The sequence below is a fragment of the Merops nubicus genome, unplaced genomic scaffold (assembly GCF_000691845.1).
Source record: "Merops nubicus isolate BGI_N331 unplaced genomic scaffold, ASM69184v1 scaffold13072, whole genome shotgun sequence".
In the NCBI taxonomy this organism is placed as follows: domain Eukaryota; kingdom Metazoa; phylum Chordata; class Aves; order Coraciiformes; family Meropidae; genus Merops; species Merops nubicus.
This window is the reverse complement of record NW_008594304.1, coordinates 13,996-33,440: the sequence shown is the minus strand read 5'-3', so window position 1 is coordinate 33,440 and position 19,445 is coordinate 13,996. Positions and strand designations below refer to the sequence as shown.

The 19,445-nt window shown below is 40.4% G+C and overlaps 1 protein-coding gene across 1 annotated transcript in view; it reads left to right on the top strand.

Moving 5' to 3' along the window:
• PKP2 (plakophilin 2) overlaps positions 1-19,445 on the top strand; it is a 36,513-nt gene that overhangs the window by 14,380 nt on the left and 2,688 nt on the right. Inside the window, exons 5-10 of the mRNA XM_008935735.1 lie at positions 3,725-3,902; positions 12,873-12,990; positions 14,459-14,620; positions 15,440-15,613; positions 16,208-16,361; positions 19,278-19,445. The exon at positions 19,278-19,445 is cut by the window's right edge and continues 58 nt beyond it. Of these exons, the coding sequence (XP_008933983.1) occupies positions 3,725-3,902; positions 12,873-12,990; positions 14,459-14,620; positions 15,440-15,613; positions 16,208-16,361; positions 19,278-19,445 (954 nt within the window). The remainder of the gene's footprint in view (positions 1-3,724; positions 3,903-12,872; positions 12,991-14,458; positions 14,621-15,439; positions 15,614-16,207; positions 16,362-19,277) is intronic.

Here is a 19,445-nt window from a genome sequence, read left to right as displayed (position 1 = left end):
TCCCAGAAAATGGGAAGAAGGCTCATGTCACCCCCATCTACAAGAAGGGTTTAATGGAGGATCCAGGAAGAACTATTAAAAATTAGTGTCCTGTTGCAATTTTGAAGAGCCTTTTGGATCAGAAGCCCAGGATTGTACCTCTTGTTGGACAACAGTGTAGCAGAAGAAAAGTTGGGAGAATATACCCACCATTGCTCATGAAGAAGTCTGTGGTTACTGCCATGTCAGCTTTGCAGCAGGCAGCTAACAAATGCCCACCACTTCCTCCCTGCACTCCTGCTTGACCATAGTGTGTCTCTAGGAAGTCACCTGCTTGTGATCCACATTCATTCTTGCATGCAGAGGAAGAACAGGCTTGTATTTTATAAATAGAAGAAACCACTATGAATGAATGAGTGGGAGTTTATTTCAAGTGATCTTTAAAGACACCAGGAACACAAGCTATTAAAATAATAGTGCTTGAAAGGTCCAGAAGGTGTCAAGCAGCCCTGCCTTGAAGCAAAGGCGTGCTGAGACCTTCTGTAATTCTGCATTCTTTTAAGTATTTGAAATACTGTGCTCCCTAAGCTGGAGAACAAAGCTTTGTATTGTTGGCTTTTTTGGCTCAGTTCTACACTTCTGCAACGTTAAAAAGTTTAAAATTTTTCTCATTCATCAGATGCAGAATGGGGTCATTTAGTAACTTATTGTATAGTGTGTTGTTTCTCGGTGCTATTACACACCAGTGAGGGAAGCAGTGAAAATGGTGGTACAGTGGCCAGAAAGCTAATTCTCTTTTCCTGCTAGCAATGTCATAATTTCTGACGAAACCCTTGACTGTTAGTGCAAGGTAACTCATATGTGCATATTGCTGTCTTCCCTTTCACCAGTGTGAAACTGGATGAAGGGAAACCTTCTTTCTGCAATTACTGCTGTGACTGAACATGGATATTTGCTTACAAAACTTAGAAGACACCAACAAAACGTTTAAGCAATATCAAGGAGGATGTTGTAGTTTGCATAAAACAAAATATTCTGATACAATTTCATGCCTTAGCAGTACAAGGAGTGGCTTTAAAAATACACCAAGAGAGAAGCATTTTTTGCTTTAAGACCAAATGTGCAGTCAGGATGAAGCACACTGGGTCCCTTGGTGTGAAAATGGCACTTGATTGCCATCACTTGAGCCATTCTTCCAACTCCCTAGCAAACTGCAAGGACACAGCAGGGCAAAGGGCAGCCTGGGTGAATGAATTTCTTTGAGAATATCAACTTTGCTTCCAGGTTTTTTTTTCCCAGCCCACACTTCAAAGGCAGGCAAGGAGTGGGGTGCAGCCAGGATGTAGACAGTCACTGTTCAGCTTATGCTTCCAGATGATTTTGGCATGTACAGCGAGTGATATCTAGAAGACACTGGAATTACTGCCCTGTACAGAGTGACTATGTAGCTAGAGAAGGGCTGCAACATAATGTTTTTCCAAGCACAATGCAAACTTCTGAGTGCTTTTCTGTAAAAATGGTTAGACTCTGCTGAGCAACAGTTTCCCTGTCTGGCTGATGGCTCCCTTGTAAGTTTTTTTTCTCCTCTTGCATTGCCTTGGGCTTGTTGCTACAGGACCAGTGAAGTATCATAACTGTACATGCAGTTGCACTGCCGTGCTGTAACACTTCCAGGAAAAGGTTAATGCAGAGCCTTTGGGCTTCCACCTGATCAGTGTGAGCAGCCCATCTGTCTTTCCCCATCATCCTTACTACTTGCTTACTTTGACTGTAAATTAGACTTCCAAATGTGTGATATGGTAATTAGCTGAATATCTACCCCATAAGAAGATTACTTAGTAAAATAATCTTGGTACCTGATAATGCCACACTGAAGTCTCATGAAAGACTCCTGGCCAAGTTTTGAAAGCGTGTGATGCTCGTTAATAAAGATGTCCAAGCTCACGAGAGGAAAGCTTTTTTTTTTTGTTTCTGCTGCTGTGTAGGAAGTGTGTTACCAAAGCACTCCACCTGACAAAAATACATGAAAAAATTGCCCAGTGCAATTTCTATGAGCTCTTCTTAGGGAGAATAAGACCTCCTCAAGATCACATTGACTGAATTTACTAGCTTCATCAAATCACTGATACAAGTAAACTAAAGGAACCATAGGCTCTGTCCTTTGTCTGACACACAAACTTCTTGCAAATCTCTTAGGAAGGGATTGAGGTTACTCGTGACTAGTAGGAGAGGATGTCACTGGGAGACAATGCAGGAGCCAAAACAGGAATGGCATTTTGTAGTATTTGGAGAGCATACTGAGGAACAGAAAGTAAAATGGCTGTGGCATGAAAAAAAAAATAAAATTAGCTTTTGAAAATAAGCCAGATGATCCTCCAGGGAGTATCTGACCTCTTGATCTTGTTATCATGCAGCATAAATCTAAGCAATGAAAGAAGCTTTTTACTACAGGGAAGATTACGGCACAAACAGAACTGTCATTAAAAGAAATATAAATTTAAAAGGAGACCCCACCCATTTTCCCAAATAACCATCTATGGGTTAGGGAAAACTATGGCCCTATGAATAATTTAGCACAGCTGCAAGGGAAGAGCACACTCCTAAAGAGATTATCTAATGTGAACAAATTCATCCACACTCAGAAAGCCACAGAGAGAATCCTTCTGAGTTTAGTGAGACAGAGCCTGTGGGTAATGGTAGGATTTTTGTTGGAAAATTTACAGCGTGAACAATCTATCAAACTCTGTTCTGACAATTCTGTCTTAGTTAGCTGTTTATAATTCAAAATGCACTTGTTCCTTTTAAAATAATATACTGTCCTTGTGCCCTTGCATTTGTGCCATTCTATCTTAACCTGCTGCCCTTACCAATGCCCTCTGGGCTGCATGTCTGATTTCCTATGCTGTACTTATCCTTCAGGAAAGTGCATTTTCCTTTTATCCTGTAATTCAGAAGGACTGGGCTGCTTTGGGCTGGCTTTTGTTTTGATTTTACTATTGCTCACAATAGCTGAAATTAAATTCAAAGTGTAAGGAGATACAAAAGAAACATTTTTGTTGTTGTGGACTGATGAAAGGAACATTCACCAATACTCTGCCAGTGTTTGGAGGAGGAGGTCTGTGAAATTTGGAGCAGCAAGCCAGGGGAACAATGAACACCTTTCTAGTAAAAAGCAGAAATACGTGTCTTTTTCCAAAGAAAGAGTACTTTAAAAAGATTTTTCATCTGTTGGATTAGAGCATAAGCAAAGCTAATCAATTAAATAAGATTATATTTGATATTTGTTTTGGTGTTTGGTCTTTACTTGATACTTGGAAGAGCAGCTAGTCCTGCCAGGCATCCTGAAGGGACAAATTCATCCCTGGAAGTGTGGAAGGTGATCACTGGCTTGGTGCTGTTAGCTCTGTTTAGCTTGTGTTACTGTGGTAACAGAGGTGATTGCTGCAGGTAGATAATGCACATGCAGAGCCATGGAAAACTGCACTTCTCAGTCAGGCATTAGACTGACTATATAGAGATTTGGTTTTAATTATATGTGTAATTGTGGCCCTTTTTTTTTTTTGTCCCATTTCGATGTCCTCAGATCAGGGCTAGTGGGCTCTTATCATCCCCCCTCTGCTCCTCTTCAGGATATCAGGTGCCAGGCAGGCTCTTTCACTCAATAAATTCAAGGAGTTTGAGATTAGGTCTTTCAAATTGGGGGGCAGTCTTTTTTGCCACTCTGATTTCATTTTGGATGTTGCAGGTCTGTTGTGGAATTTGTCCTCCAATGACCAGCTGAAGCACCTGTTGATTAGAGAAGCCCTACAGACACTCACCGAAGCTGTTCTCATCCCCTACTCAGGCTGGCCAGATCGAGATTACCCAAAATCAAGTGTTTTACTTGACCCTGATATCTTCTACAATGCTACAGGATGCTTGAGGTGAGCACTCAGTTTACAGGTACCCAAAGCAATATTGACAATAAAAGAGACCTTCACGATTCTTTTTTGCATTGAGATTTGCTCCGAGAGAAGAGCAGAGATCTTTGCACGCAGATCATATTTTGAAATGCCTTATGTGTGTATCAGACCAGAATTACTGTTCAGTACAATGAAAACAACTTTCTTTATATATTCATTTGATGGGTACTCCACAGGCTAAATGTGTCTATAACAGAAGTTAGTAATCAGAGGCCTGGTTGCAGTGCATAGTTGTACTGAAGTCAAAGAGATCTTTGGCTGAATAACAGTTGTTGGTATGAAGTGTAGTCTTAGCTTCTGGCTGATAATGATAGCAGTGAAAACAAAGCTTTTTAAAGTGATTGTATGAGTAATATTACAAATTGGCACTGGAGAAAAGTTAACAGTAGCTTAAAAGAAACTTTAAACCTGCGTGAGTTAAAACTCAAGTGCAGTGGTCTCCAAGTTTTTATCATACAACCCTATCAGTAAAAAACTTCTGAGAACACTCAGAATGTTTATGAATTATATATATGTACTACTCTACTTATATATTATGTCCATTATAAACCATACATAAACCCAGAAATTACGAAGGGTGATATAAAGATGAAGTAAACACTGTTTTTTTTTAAAAAAATATTTATTAATGGTACAAAAATAATTCCTTAGCACACCCCAATGGCCTGTCTTCTGCACACCTTGCATGCCCTAGTGGATGTATAGCATGGTAACCTTTAAAGCCTAAGTCTAAAGTTGTGTGATCTGCTGATAGAAATACAAGAGTGACAGTTTCATAGGATGTGAAGTTCTTTGACCCATATAAGTATCATTTATGACCACTTTAATACCTTTTTCACAAACAGTTCCTACTTCATTTTAATTCCTAAAAATTATGAGGCATAATAATCCATTGTCCACTGGAGTCACACAGAAATATGCCTACTCTACAAACTCAAAATAATGAAGATTCATACATAGCTTGATTGTGTGTCTATACTTCTGACTGGCAGAACAGATTCATGATTGTGTTTGTTGAAAAGTAATGGTGCAGAACATCATGAAGAGTCCTAGACTATAGCAAGTAAAGCAGTAAGGTTTATTTCTTTGAAATACAGTTGTGCTGGAGCAAAACACAGTTATAGGCGGTGATAGGAGTTTTATCATCACATAACTGCATTTATACAATTTGATTCTATGTAAACAGGAATCTAGTCTTCTATGAAGAGTAAAGAAAATTCACTATCTTTACATAACACTGTTTCAGGATAGCCTCTACAGCAAATTGTTGTCATGTATGTTTTATTCAAGCAGTGGTAATGCTGTTTAAAGCAGGTAACTCATTGTGGGTGGTTCCTTTGAGCAGACTCATGTTCAGACACATAGGAGTGCTAGCATTTCCCATAAGAACCACAAAATTGGCAGCTTTCTCTCATAATTTCTTCCCTTTGCACTTTACTGTTGTATAAACCTGTAGGTACCATTTGGGCTACTGAAAGACTAACGTACTTGAAGGATTAGTTCCAGTGTCATAGGTCCATCAGTGGGACAACTAAAGTGCTCATGTACCTGAAATTTTCCTTGAAGAGACTGACCAAGTCATCCTCATCTATAGCAAAATCAGGTATTAATGGGACCACAGTGTTTCCTGCCATTTCTGCTGGGTAGGTTCTGCTCACCTGCTGTAATACGTGCTGGTTCCTACCAGCTTTAGGAGGCACAAGAGCAGTCCTTTGAGTAGTAAGCAGAACGTGCTCAGCAGTGGCCAAGTCACTCTTTTCTTCTACTTGCCATATAAACCAAAACAAACAGTTACATTCAGTAGCATCTCCAAGGACTCTTTGGATAAATACATAGAGTTAATCTCAAGCCATAATCACTTCTCATCTAAATAGATTCAATTGGAAGGTGGATGAGGTACCTACGTGCACAGAGGATTGCTCACTTTTAACCTGCTACCAAAGGTGCTTACTTTGTTGTATCATAATCTATAGCTAAACTGATTAGAAATTGACAACCTAAATTAGGAAAAGGCCGTATTTTAAATCAAAGTAAGCCCTGTCAAACTTTTTGCACAAATTCAAAGAAATTGAGGTCACACTGCAACCACAGGGTGAATGAAAAGATTTACAGTTGTATATTTACTACAGCAATCAGCTAGTAGTCTCATGAACACAGTAGCAGCTACTACAGAGAAACACCAAAAGCCTCAGTAAACATACCCCTAAATGACTGAAGTATAAAAATGACATCTTTAATAAAAACACCTTTAAAAATAAAAGTGCAGAAAACTGTGGCACTTCGTGAGTTCAAAGTCATTGCACATTAAGTAAATAAGAGTGTTATAGTATACATGTCTTTTGCTTACACATTCAAAAATGCATGGAAAGGAGGCAGTTTGAAAGAATTGAGTAATGTGTGAGTGGGAAGGCAAGGCCTGAGTTTTAAACTCTTTTTAGTAAAGCACAAGGATTTAAGTTTAAAATTTAGAGGCTGGGAAGCTGCCCAGTTCTGCCTTAGATGTACATGCTTTGCTAACATCCTGTAGCAGAGCAGTTGTGTCTGTATTGCATGATTTTTTACTGTGTAAACAGTTCTGTATCTGACTCATGTGGTTCCAGAAGACAAATGAGTTGTCAGCTATACGAAATACTCAACAATCAAACACTTTTTTTCTGCAGGAACTCCTGTCAGCCCACTAACTACTAATTAACTTCATCTCTAAGTAATAATTAACTTTTATTTGCTCAGATGGCTCAAAAGCAAATACAGAGAAACAGTAACTACCCATCATAGAATCTCTCTAGGTGATGGTGGTGGTGCTGTCTATGAAATGAGGCAAATTGTATTTTTTTCTGTATTAATTAGCCCAAGCTACATTTATACAGAAACCAGTGTGGCTGTTAGGTGTGCCACTCTGTGGTGGCATGACCTGCCCCTCTTCTGTGTTTGGCTGCTGGACCTGGAAAAGCCAGCCAATGGTTTTAGCATGGTATTACTCTTTCTGAGCTTGTTGCAGTCACTTGGCACAATTTGATATGCAACAAATAGGGCATAACAGTATCCAAGTTGTTTTAAATTAAATAAAAATAGATTCTGAATATACCTTACTCTGTACAGAAGGTCAATGAGTAGAGCTGCTGCAGAGCTGCAGTTAGCTCTGAGCAGCAGTTAGCTCTGCAGCCTGAATGAAAAGTCTCTCAAACTGCCCTTATCTATGTGCTCAAGGATACCTTACCATTTTAAAAAAAAAATTATGCCCATATTCTAGTCCTCCTTGTTTTTAAGAACTTCAGCAGTGAAAACTATACAAGTACTTGAAAATTCCTAGGTGAAGTTGAGTTTCAGGATTGCCAACATACTTTCTAGCAGAAAATAATTTTTAATGAGGCTTACCATATTTGTACAAACCAAATATCCAAAATTTTTAAGATTAATCAGTTTGCATCTCTTTATTGGAAATTAGCACACCTCCCAAATCATGTGACTATAAGTATTCTTTCTTTCTGTATTAATTTTGGAAAAAAAAAATCTCTGCATGAAGAAATGTGGAAAACTAAAAGAGCAAATCACAAAGTGAAAAAAAACCTGTGCACTGAGGGAATGTTGTTACTAAGGAAGATGTTTAAAGTGTATATGTATTTGCCAGAATATAAATCTGTAATTAGTCTTCCCTTTTGTAATACTAACACGTTTGTTGTGCATGTTGATAAAGTCTATAGCCTGCAGCTTCTATTACAGGGTGGAAATAGTGCTTTGAAGTGCAATACATTATGCATAGTACAGTACTTAGTTATAGGAGAATACCAAAACTTCTTTTCAAAAATTTACATAAACCTTTTGACTGAAAGGGACACCCACAGTCCAAATCTAACCCTCATCTGACATGGATGTATGCGCAGTGCCAGTTACCAACTAATAAATTAAAACTCTCTTCATCCTCTTTGACAGAACTTCAGGAAGAGTGAAGTGAACCAACATCTAGCAGATGACATTGCAGAGAATAAAACTGGAATGAGTGAATCACCAGAACACTCCCAGTTCTGTAAAACAGCTGTTGCCAGAAATATTGTGGAGTCCTGAATCTTGGCTGCTTGTGTCAGTCTATGCAGTCATTGATAAGGAAGTCTGCCATTAGAAGGATTTTTTAATCCCATTCTCTAGGTCTGTAATTTGTTGCTTCTGACAGTTTTACAGCAATCACAGGTCACAAAAGTTAACAGAGTAAAAAGAGGCTGTGCAGACCATACAATTCTGTGTTAGCATTTAGAATAAGTAATAAGAATAAGAATAAGTTCAGGCCTGAAATATGATAAAAAACACTGTGTGCTGAACAGGCAGAGTAAACCAAATCAAAAGACTTTACTGGTTGCCTGACAACAAGCTGAACAAGGCAAATCGGTGTATTCAGCTATGTAGAGGAGTATTGTACAGTTTTGCCCCTATCTTGTTGGATTTTAAAGGTAAAGTAATTTTTTCTTGACCTGAAAGTCCTACACATAGTAGTTGTCTCCCGTTCCAGTACAAATAGGTAGAAATCTTCAAGATACTTAGCCTCCTTCTGCATACTCTGAGTCTGAAAGTGTAAGATGCCAACAGCATGCAGAATATATGGCTTTGAATATTATTTATACACATAAGTAAGTTTCTGGCATGGCTCTCCTTCTGATTAAAAGGAAGTTGTATTAGAAGGTTGGCTGTATTATACTTTGAAAGCTGATGATGATCTTGTTCCATTTTACCCTGAAATACCTGTTCCCAAAAGTTCTGTAGTGCTGAACTTTCCAAAATTTATGTTTAGTGGTCACGTTTCCTCTGGTGAAACATTTAATGAGAATGTTAGAGCTAGCAGTTGCAGCTTCTGTTTCATTACAGAGTTCTTCCTAATTGCTCTGTAACTGGAGCATCCTGTGGCCCTGTGTATCCTAATTCTTCAAAACTTTCTAGACAACTACCTTCAGAAAAGTCTGCAAGCATCTCTGTTCCTGGTTCCCCAGCCAGTAAAATAGAAGTAAAGCTTCCTTTTTCATTATTATTTTTCATGCTTTGTCTGTCCCAGCTCCCTCTTAAACTCTTTGTGAATTACAGTGACCCACAAAGACAATGGAAAGCTGTAGCTGGATAAAGTAGTATCACTGCACTTCAGACGAGGAGGCTGTGTAAACATCTACTTCCATTTGCTCTGGACAGAAGTGAAGCCAAATCTCTAACCATGTGTTGAAAAACTTAATGGCAGCTGCTAAGGCAGCTCAGTTTCATAATGAAAGCTTCTAAGAGAGAACGTGAAACAAATGACGGTGATAACGAGTCTTTGAACCAAGGCCTCTTGCATAGCGTTGTCATTCCTTTAAGCTTACTGCAATCCATTCTTATCTTTTCTTACCTCCTCTTCAGTTTATCTGCTCCCTCAATTCCTGAAAGGCATTCTTTTATTTCCAGCAAGCAGCTTGCAGCCTGGTGCCTGCAGTTACTAAGTAGATCCCTGGATACCTTTCCCTCCCTGTTGCATTTTTGAACTGTGTAAGGCATGAAGGGAATAGAATTTCCCGAACTACTTCAGGAAATTGTTCAAATAATTGAGTTAAATTCAAATTACAGGTTCTAGCAGAATTATTCCCAGGAGCAAAATCCCTCTTTTTATCAGTCGTGTGGTTCATTCACAGCAGAGCAAAAACCTTTTCCAATATGGTCAGGTGGTGTGTGACTCAGTGCTGGCTGAAAGGGAGTATCCCTTTCATTTGGTGCCATTTGCAATCTGACTGAACATATATTATCATTCTGTTTCTTTCAAAATCACACTTGATTTTCCTGTGTTACATTTCTTTGTATTTACCTCACATCTCTGGATCAAAAGAATATTTCTCAATAGGGTAATCAGCTGATCCTCCACAAATACCACAGGAACATGGGCAAATGGCTGTTTCGGTTGCAGATGCAGTTATACTGTGCATGTGTGCAAGAGAGAACAGAAGCAGCAAATACTGCATGAGATAAAGGAGGCACATAGATAGATACAATGCATCCACATTAGCATCTGGTGTAGTTTGGGCATGTCACCAGGATTACCATACTTAAACATGCCAGAAGTCAGAGACTTTTAATAGTTAGGTGATGCCAAAATGTATATCCTTCATTGTTCAAAGGAGAACAACTCTACAAGCAGCCATCTCCTTAAGGCTGTGTTCTCCCCACACAGCCTTCTCTCAGCCATTCAAGATGAATGCAGCGTAGAGAGAGCAGAAGATTTTTGCTATGAGAAGACTCTTGATCTTAACCTCAGCTTTTTTTTCCACAGATGTATTTGTTTCAGTGTACTTCTGATAAAATGCAAGCAAAACAGCAATGCACAGCAGACTTAAGATTACAGGTAGCTCTGACGTCTCACCATGGGAGTTGCCACAACACTAGGCCAGCCCAGCCGTGGCAATTGCCCAAGCACCGAGTATTTCAAGGAGCTCCACTACAAGAGAGTCCAGCTCCAGAGCTCAGGGGGAGGCATTCCAGTTGTCAGGAACCTCAAATCTTGAGAGGATGAAGTCAGCTTTGCAATTTTTTAAGCAAAACATTGCTTATAAACATAATTTTTCTAAACTGTTTTTATTTCCTGGAATTTCTTGAGCTTCAGTTAGCAAACAAACTTAAATTGTCAGGTTTTGCCTGAAATGTTCTTCTCTGCCTTCAAACTAACTCTAACCTTATCCAGAGTAAGGTGATTACAACTGTAATTGGGTGAGTGGGAGGGAGGGACCTCTTTCCTTCCCAGTCCACACCATAGTGATAAGGAAGCAGGGGAAGGTGGAGAATGGAGTGGCCATATGTGCACAGACACGCACACAGACACACACTGATATCTCATCTCTGACTGGATGAGCAGGTGAGGATCAGCTCATGAAACAGAGTTCAGTGATTCATTTCCTTTGCAGAATGGGACAGTGCCTCTGATCCAGGCTCCTCTCTGCCTCCTGAGCGTGACACTGTGTACCCCACTGCATTCGTGCCAAGTGGTGGCCTCTCCTTGCAAAGCCATTCAGCGTGATTGTAGTTGTCAGAAGTTCAGGGACTTTTAGAATAATGTACTGTGACAAATATATATATACTGTGACAAAATACTATATCAGCTGAAGTGTCTTTGGTGAGGGAAATTCCACACTTATCTTTTAACAGTATTTTTAGTCTGTGTGCCTCAGAAACTATTTTTGCTATGCTGGAAGGGCTGTAACGTACATTTCTGTCAGCATAACCATAAACACATGAGAGGGTGACATGCCTTGAATGTGACATACACAGGTAAAATTAAATTCTGAAGTGATGTCTATAGCAAGCCATAATGAGGAATCTCAATATTAATTCTGCAGTATATAATTCCATGAGGGAATAAACTCATAAGTAGGGATATTGTTGACAGCATGACCTGAAGTAAAACTATAGTTACAATGCATTAGTATTTAATCTCAGTATGTACTTCCTGGGGGGGGGGAGGGGGAAAGAAACCAAACCAACAATAAAAACTACATTGACTATATAAAATGCTACATTCATTTTACAATCATAAGCCACAGGAAAGTTTAAAGCTGTACCTTACTGCCTTTATTGTTAATAAAATTTTAAACCATTGTAATTTCCAGTGGTAAAGTAAGCATGCAAAATAAACACCCTGAAACTACCTTTAGGAACATGTCCCTCTCTGTTTGTGTTGGATGCAAAGATTGGATCATCGTATTTAATGTTCTTTCAAACAGAGAAGCTGGAATGTGATACTGTGTGCAGCCTGTTGGCCAGCAGAGCTGCAGGAGTCCAAAATAATGAGGCCTATGTTTATAATTCCAGCATTCCATAATTCAGAGTTTGTTCAGTTGTAAAAATAATTATACTCCAAAATTGTAAGTGTTGTTACTTCCCTGGAAATCCGTAGCTTATTTAGAGCCAAACATCAAGCAGGAAGTGTGTGTTTGGCTTTTCAAGGGTTTTCTAAATCACTTTCATAATCAGTTTCAGGTTGTATTCAGGTTACCACAAAGCACAGAAAATGTTAGTTGAAAGCCAGGCAAACAGTGGCTTCCTTTGGTCTGGAGGAAGCAGAAGGTGTGTGGAGCAGTGTTTGAGCTGCTGTGGTGGAACAGCAGAAGGCACCTGATATTTCCCACTCTGACTGAGCAGCTGCTAGTGGCTTCACCTTTTTCCTGCTTAGATGCCAGCAGCTTCCATGGGAAGTGGAGAGTCAGCTGGGCACAGTGTATTTTTCCCTCTTGCCTGCCTCAGCTGCTGGCCTGGCCACAATAGCAGTGGCAGCTGGGTGGCAATTCATCCCCCTCAGCATCTCACCCAGTGGTGGCGCTGAGCAGCTCGGCTGCATTTGTGTTCCCTCCTGCCCACTAGCACCCCTCAAAGCGTTTCCACAAGCATGTGAATTGCCGTGTGAATTTGGCCCTGTAACTGACTTTGGTTATCTTTATGTGTTAATGTGCAAGTTTTAATGTGCAAGAACATCTGTCTGTTGGTGGGATTGAGAACTGGTTTAGTGTGGGTAAGTGCTAAAGGACATTCATGTGCATGGAAGTTTTCACAGGTATCTTTCCTCTGATTTTTTGACGCAGCTACTGTCTTAAATATTAAAAATATAACTAAAAACTGAATAATGGGAAAAAGCCCAGTTTACTGTTTAAGGATTAATTCAACATAAATTCAACTTTGAGATGAAGATTTGAGTCAAGTCTTACCTTGTCCATCCAAACACAACAGTTTATCTTTCTGAGTATTTGGTTTTGCCTGGGAGTGCACTGAAGCAAAAGTTTTACTTTGCAGAGGCTCAGATTATTTTACCTCTCTGAAGAAACAAAGCAGTCATCCTTAACTTTGGTATTGTTATGATTTAGCGGGAAAAGTTTGTCAGAGAGGCACAAGGAAATATCTTTGACTAAATCTCTTCTCACCAATTTATTCTTTCCTGCACAGAAACATGAGCTCTGCTGGCCCAGAAGGAAGGAAAAAGATGAGAGAATGCAATGGCTTGATTGATTCTCTTGTGTATTATGTTCAAGGAGCTATTGCAGACCATGAGCCTAATGACAAGGTATACTTTGAGATTAAATGTCTTTTCCTAGGGGAAATTGCTGAGAAAACTTTTGGTTTTGTTTAGAAACAAATGTTCAGAAACAGTTGTGATGTAAGTGCCAAACTTATACTTATTTCCAGGACTTTTAGAGCTACCACCAAAGATGAAAGTCCAATAAGAAATTTTTTGAAGTAGTTTTATCCTGCCATCTAAAAGCATAAGACACCTTAGCATTGGGAAAACATTTTCAGAATCACCAGAGCTAGAAACATCTGTCTGTTTTTTAAAAAGCAACACAAAGTCACGGCTTTCAGAGATACTGAAACACTTAAAGAGTCAGATACTACCTTTTAAGTTGTCTCAGGGTGCTAGGGAACTAGAAGTTTAAAAATTTAATCTGGTTACTCTGCTGTTTATTTAGTGCTATATAGCCCTCAGGAAATGAAAAGCCTAAATCACTTCAGTGTGATTAAGGAGCTTGCATCATTTAGAATGGGATTCTTTTTCCTAAGTTTTTTTTAGAAGTTATACTTGCTGCCTAAGCCAGTAACTACAAGAACATGGACACCTCCAGAAGCCAGTTCCTGTCATTCTCTTCCTCCCACCATTGACTGCAGATGAACCCAAAGTGCTGCTTAGACTAGATGCTTGTCTCTGAGCTGGGTGAAGTTGGGTGAGAAGACCAGCTGTCGCTTGTGAGAAGGGTAGCTACAGCCTGTGAGGCAATTCTGGCATGCTTGCTATAACTTGTGCTGTGGAGTGGTAATTGCTGCACGTTATAGCTCTGTTTGAGGATTAGTTAGCGGGAGCTTCTCCATCTCCCTGGATTCAGTGCCATTAGCTTCAGGGAGAATCCAGCACATTACACTTGTGACAATAGCTCTCTGCTGCATTTCATCTTAAAACCAGTCATTCCTTTTCACTTTCAAAAAGGGAGGAGATGGTCATAAAGCCATTTGCCACTAGACTCATCACTCAGAAATTGTAGACCTGACCTTAGCCATGCTCTAATTTTAAGGAGTGTTCTACCTCAGAAAAGTGCTTCCTCCTTAGGAAAGATACAAAAGTTTCCTTTTGCTGACACTTTGGTGAAGTATGTATACGATTTGTCTTTACTCTTAAGGTCTTAAACATTCCTTGGCACTCTTCTGGTCTGTGCCAAATAGCACTCGCCCAAACAGTTCCCAGGCACAATTCAGGAATTATTATGTTCCAGAACCATTTCCAACAAGCATGCACCCCACTCTGAATGCAAGCCCTGTGTGCCAATTGGCCTCAGTGCTCAGGAACATCCCAGGGCATGTTTAATTTATCTTTGTAAATGCAGTCTTGTAGATCTCTGGCAGGAAGACTAACTCTGCTCTGTGCCTTTAGAAGCTCTACAGTTAGTTGGTGAAGATCAAAAATGAGAGCTCTTCCCATGTATATACATGTCCCTTCAGCGTATGCCAAAGCTTTCAAGATTTCTCTTCTTTTGTTACTTTAGGCCACAGAGAACTGTGTGTGCATTCTTCACAATCTTTCCTACCAGCTAGAGATAGAACTCCCTGAGAGCTATGCCCAGAACATATATATGCAAAGAAGAAATATTTCTAGCAATGATAAAACACCAGGCTGTTTTGGGACACGAAGCAGAAAAGTAAAAGAGGTAAAGCCTATGTTTAATTACATCTTGTTTTTTTAATCAGTTTAGCAATTTCTGGAGAATAAGGCTGTAATCTGCTTAACAGTCCTTTATTGATGTATCTGCCCCAAAAATGCAAATTTATTGATAGCCTTTCCTAACACCCATTATCTTGTCCAGCTGCTGCTGCTGAGAATGGCATAGCAATTCACTGTTTCCTTAGCTGAGGAATACTGCCACTCAGCTTCAGCCCCTCTGATGGATCTAAGCAGTATCTGTACCATGTATGGCAATTGTGCAAGTGTCTTACTATTGAGTGGGCATTCTGATGGTTTCACCAGTGGAACCAGTACAAGGTGACTTGCCACTTCCATGATGTGCTGGCTTTTGGGATAACTCAGGACCTATTCTTTTGGATGCAGATCACAAATATTGTGACAACTGGGAATTTCTGGAGAGAAAACGGGTATTAGGGGAAGGCAAAAGCAAAAGGAAAGGATTGATTACCCTTCTCCATCAACTGGCTTTTCTAGGCTGTATTCTGCCTTCTTCTGCTTTGTCCATGTACAACTCTATCTGGTTATTTTTGTTTCTCCTTGACCTTGGCCCCTAGTAGTGTCAATTGCTGAAAGATGATAATCAGCTTCCCCCATACCGATTTCCACTTTTGGAGTGAAGCAGCTGGTATAATTAAATATTGAAACTGTAGTTATTAGAATTCACAACTTGACAATCTGCAAATAATCTGATCATAGAGACTTACAAAATGACTGGTTTAGCTTGTGATGTATTAAGTTGTATGAGGTCACTGTTTCTAAAGGCTTGATCTGTTTCCATGTTTAGAAGCAGCAGGACACCCCACTACCTGAGGAAAAGAGCAATCCCAGAGGTGTTGAATCACTCTGGCATTCTACACTGATTAGGATATATCTCTCCCTAATAGCAAAAAGCACCAGAAACTATACCCAGGAAGCATCCCTGGGAGCTCTTCAGAACCTCACAGCTGGCACTGGACCAGTAAGTCAGCTTTTTGTTGTTGTTGCTTAGTTCTTAATGTGAATGCACTGAATTTAGGGCTGCAGTGCAACATGCCCACTGCACAGAGCTCAGGTAACCGCTGACAAGTCACTGGCTCACAGATAGGATCAAGGAAATTAAAGAACTTTAAAGGGAAAGTCATAACCAGCAGTGCAGCTATTTCTTGCTTGGCAAACATTGTGACTGCTTCTTCTCCTTCTGTGTACACTTCCACATATAGAATTACCTCATTCATTGCACAATGAGGGATGATTAGATGTTAAAAGCACCAAAAAAGTGGTTTTGTGGAACATAATCAGTCCCATTGAGAGGGGGAGACTCTGACACAACTGTAGATCACTTTTGAGGTGGAGAAACAAATGACCTCTGTCTGAGGAACTCACCAAGGAGCATGTGGGAGAAAGAGAGCTTGAAACTTCTTTTGTATCACCTTCCTTTTCTGTTGTAGCTCATACGTAGCTCTGGATTTAGACTATTTTAAACGTGTTTAAATTGATGTAGAGAACCTGCTGCATTTTTTTATGAGGCTATACAGCCATGGAAATGACACTGTTGCTACGTGCCTTTCAACAGATGCCATTTGCAGTGGCCAGAACTGTTGTTCAGAAGGCAAATGGCCTTCCAAGTATTAGGACTATGCTGCACGTAAGCCACCCAACAGTAAAGAAGACAGCAGTCTCACTGCTCAGGAACTTGTCTCGCAACACCTTTCTGCAAAATGATATAGGTGAGCAAAGATTATTGTGTCTTGTTTTCTTTCTCTTCTGCCTCTACATTAAAGTTTCCATCTTTGAAAAATGTGCAGAAAACCTGATATGTGACTTTATTAGACTTTTAGCTCAGATGCTTGCAGTCTTTATACAGAGTTGAAAATAAAGAGTTTTGCCTAAGAAAGACTCTAACCTCAAGTTTCTTCTAAATTGTGTATTTCTCATCAGATAGTTCCATTAATGTTACTTTCAAAAAACACATAATGGAAGCATAATCTACACGTATTTGGAGAGGGGGTTTTTTCTTCTGCTTTAAATAGGGTAAAGGAAGGTGAATGCCAAGCTTTGTGCTTCCACAGCTACATAATCCTTTGCAAGAAATCATAGGACAACTTTAATTCTTCTAGCAAAGATTGTATTTTCTTCTTTTAGGCACAAAGCTTTGGAAGCTTGCAGCTCACCCTGTTCTCCTGCATAAGTTTTTGATTATGGATGCTAGAGAATGCTATAGAGAAAATAGTTCAGTCTTTTTAGAGGCCCTTGTTTCTAAAATGTTATAATTATTTTCACATCAGAATTCTGAGTATTTTTGTTTCAGTTTAATTTATATTTGCAAGGTTTTTCCAACTGATGGATAAAATGAATTCACACTATTTTTGTCCTTTTCTGTGTTCCCACCAAAGGGTGAAGGGGAAATTACAGGCATACATCTAGTTCATGGGGCAGATTTACTTCCAGAATTCTGCAGAACAATCTTCTGGACACTGTTTAATCCTTAGAGAACATTGCCTATTAATGAAAATATGATAACATATTGTTGGGCTAATTTCAAAGGGATAATCCATGGGGTGTTAAAAATGACAAGTGGTGAATCCCCCAGAAGGAGGGTTAAATTTAGGAAAGGTTGGAATTTTGTCAGGAAAGAACAATTTATTAAAGAATGTGGGAAAGAGAGAACAGCATAAAGCTTTGGAGAAAGGTGCTTCATCTTGCACATTCAGAGTCACATTCTTGCTTTATCCATGGTAGAGAGGGCTGGGGGAATTTCAGGTGAAGCTTTTCTCCATGAAGAGATGTTCTTTTTGATTGACTGAAAACGTGTGAATTCAGGCCAAATTCTCCAAATAACTTTGGCTACAGGAAAACATTTGGAAGATTTAGTATTTCCTAGATAAAACTGTCTACATTTATTAAGCAAAATGAACCCTTGATATCAAATTGAGATAAATTTAATATAAAATATCTCTAAAAGTAAAATGATTGAAAAACAGCAGAAAATTCCCTATTTACTTGAAAAAAAAAATATTTATTCTGAACTGACATTTTCAAGATACTCCAGATGTACTTTATGAAAATCACCTTCCTAGGTTTACCAGTGGAAGAAAAAATGGACTGTCGTGTCTGACATAATCGCTTTGACTGATAGTTAGCACAGCATGTGGTTCATTCAATTTTAAAGGTCCTTTCCTAAATTAGATGTAGTTTAATCTCAATATATATGAACCTTGTTACACACCCATCTGGAGGAATGAACAGAACTCACGGAGAGCAAAGAGCCCTGTCCAAGTGAAGCACTGGATAGGGAGGGGAGAATGGCTCAAACTGCCCCAAACTATTGCTCAGTGCTACTTCTTAGAGTGGGAGCAGCTGGCTGAGAGGTCTTGCTGACTGCTGTAACTTCCTCCATCAGCTCTGCCCCACATGGCACAGATCTCACAGCATACAGCAGAACTCAGCTGCAGTCCAGAGCTGCTGTTTGGTTGACTGGTAGGGTCACATCCAGTGTGGTCAAAGTGATGAGGTGTTTCCTGAGTAGGGATGGACTTCAGAATACAGCATTCTCATTAAATAAATAGCTTACATGCTGACTCAGGAGGCTGGTTGTGTGCGTCCCCTTAGAGCCAGGCACTGAGAAGTGCTGCACTGACAATTGTGCTCTAGTCACCCTTCCTCAGTTTGCTGTGTATCACTGTACCCATGTAGAAGACATACATCATTCCTCAGGAAGTGGCAGCCTGCTGCTAGTAGGTGCCTGGTGCCCTCACTACACCCACTACTTGAGTTCATGGGTGTTTTGCCAATGACCAGGCCCAACAAAAATGATAGCACCAGCAGGAAGATGAACCAATACGCAGACTGTATTGTATACAGGAAGGACATTCCATCAAAGATCGCTGGGGGTACAAACAGATCAATCAGCTGGTACATAAATGACACCACCCCCAACGATCCCACAAAAGATGTGACTTGGCCCACAACAGGTGGTACAAACAGAGACCCGAGGTTGCCCATAGTTGGTGTGGGAAACAGCCAAACCAGCAAGTTAAATGCATAAGAAAAAGGTGCCCACATGGCAACTCTCACCTGATTAACCCACGTTTGCAAAGGTCTAAACAAACTGGGGCCCAGCTCCAGGGAGAGTCAGGAGGCCTTCCCTGAACCAGGAAGCTCTGGGGAGTGCACTCCACAGACAGACACTCCTGACTCCCTGCAAGTGGTCCCGGCTTTTATCCCCAAGCAGACACCTGACCTTTGTCAACTCAGTGCGGGACACCTGGGGCTCATTTCCCTTATGGCTCTCCCTGCCGGGCCGGCCGCACCCTGGGGGGAAGCTATAAGGCAAACTCACCACCTCTTTATGAAGGGCTGTGGGAATCACCCATATGTCAACCTTAATTCAGGGCTCGGGGTTCAAACCCCAGCATTTCAGTGGGGTACTAATGTGTTGCCTATGAGGCAAAATACATAATGTCCAATTTCGTGTGGGCGCAGCTTCACCAGAGTGGTGGGGATGTAATGCAGGTGTGAAACCATGACGCTGTGGTGGGAGCACACAGAGCTCTGGCAGGTGATAATGGGAAGCATAATGTCTTGTCGGACCCCTAGATAAATCTGTTAGTAATGGAATTGCCTGTCTCTCTTCCAACTTGTAGCTAGAGAGGTGCTGCCTGACTTGGTCTCAATCCTTCCCGAGTCTGCCCCCATGCCGGATGTTGTCTGTGAAACCGCAGCGTCCGTCTGCTACACCCTGTACAACCTGACCCAGGGCAGTGCCCACAACGCTCGGCTCCTCCTCACTGCCGACGGCCTACCCAGGCTTA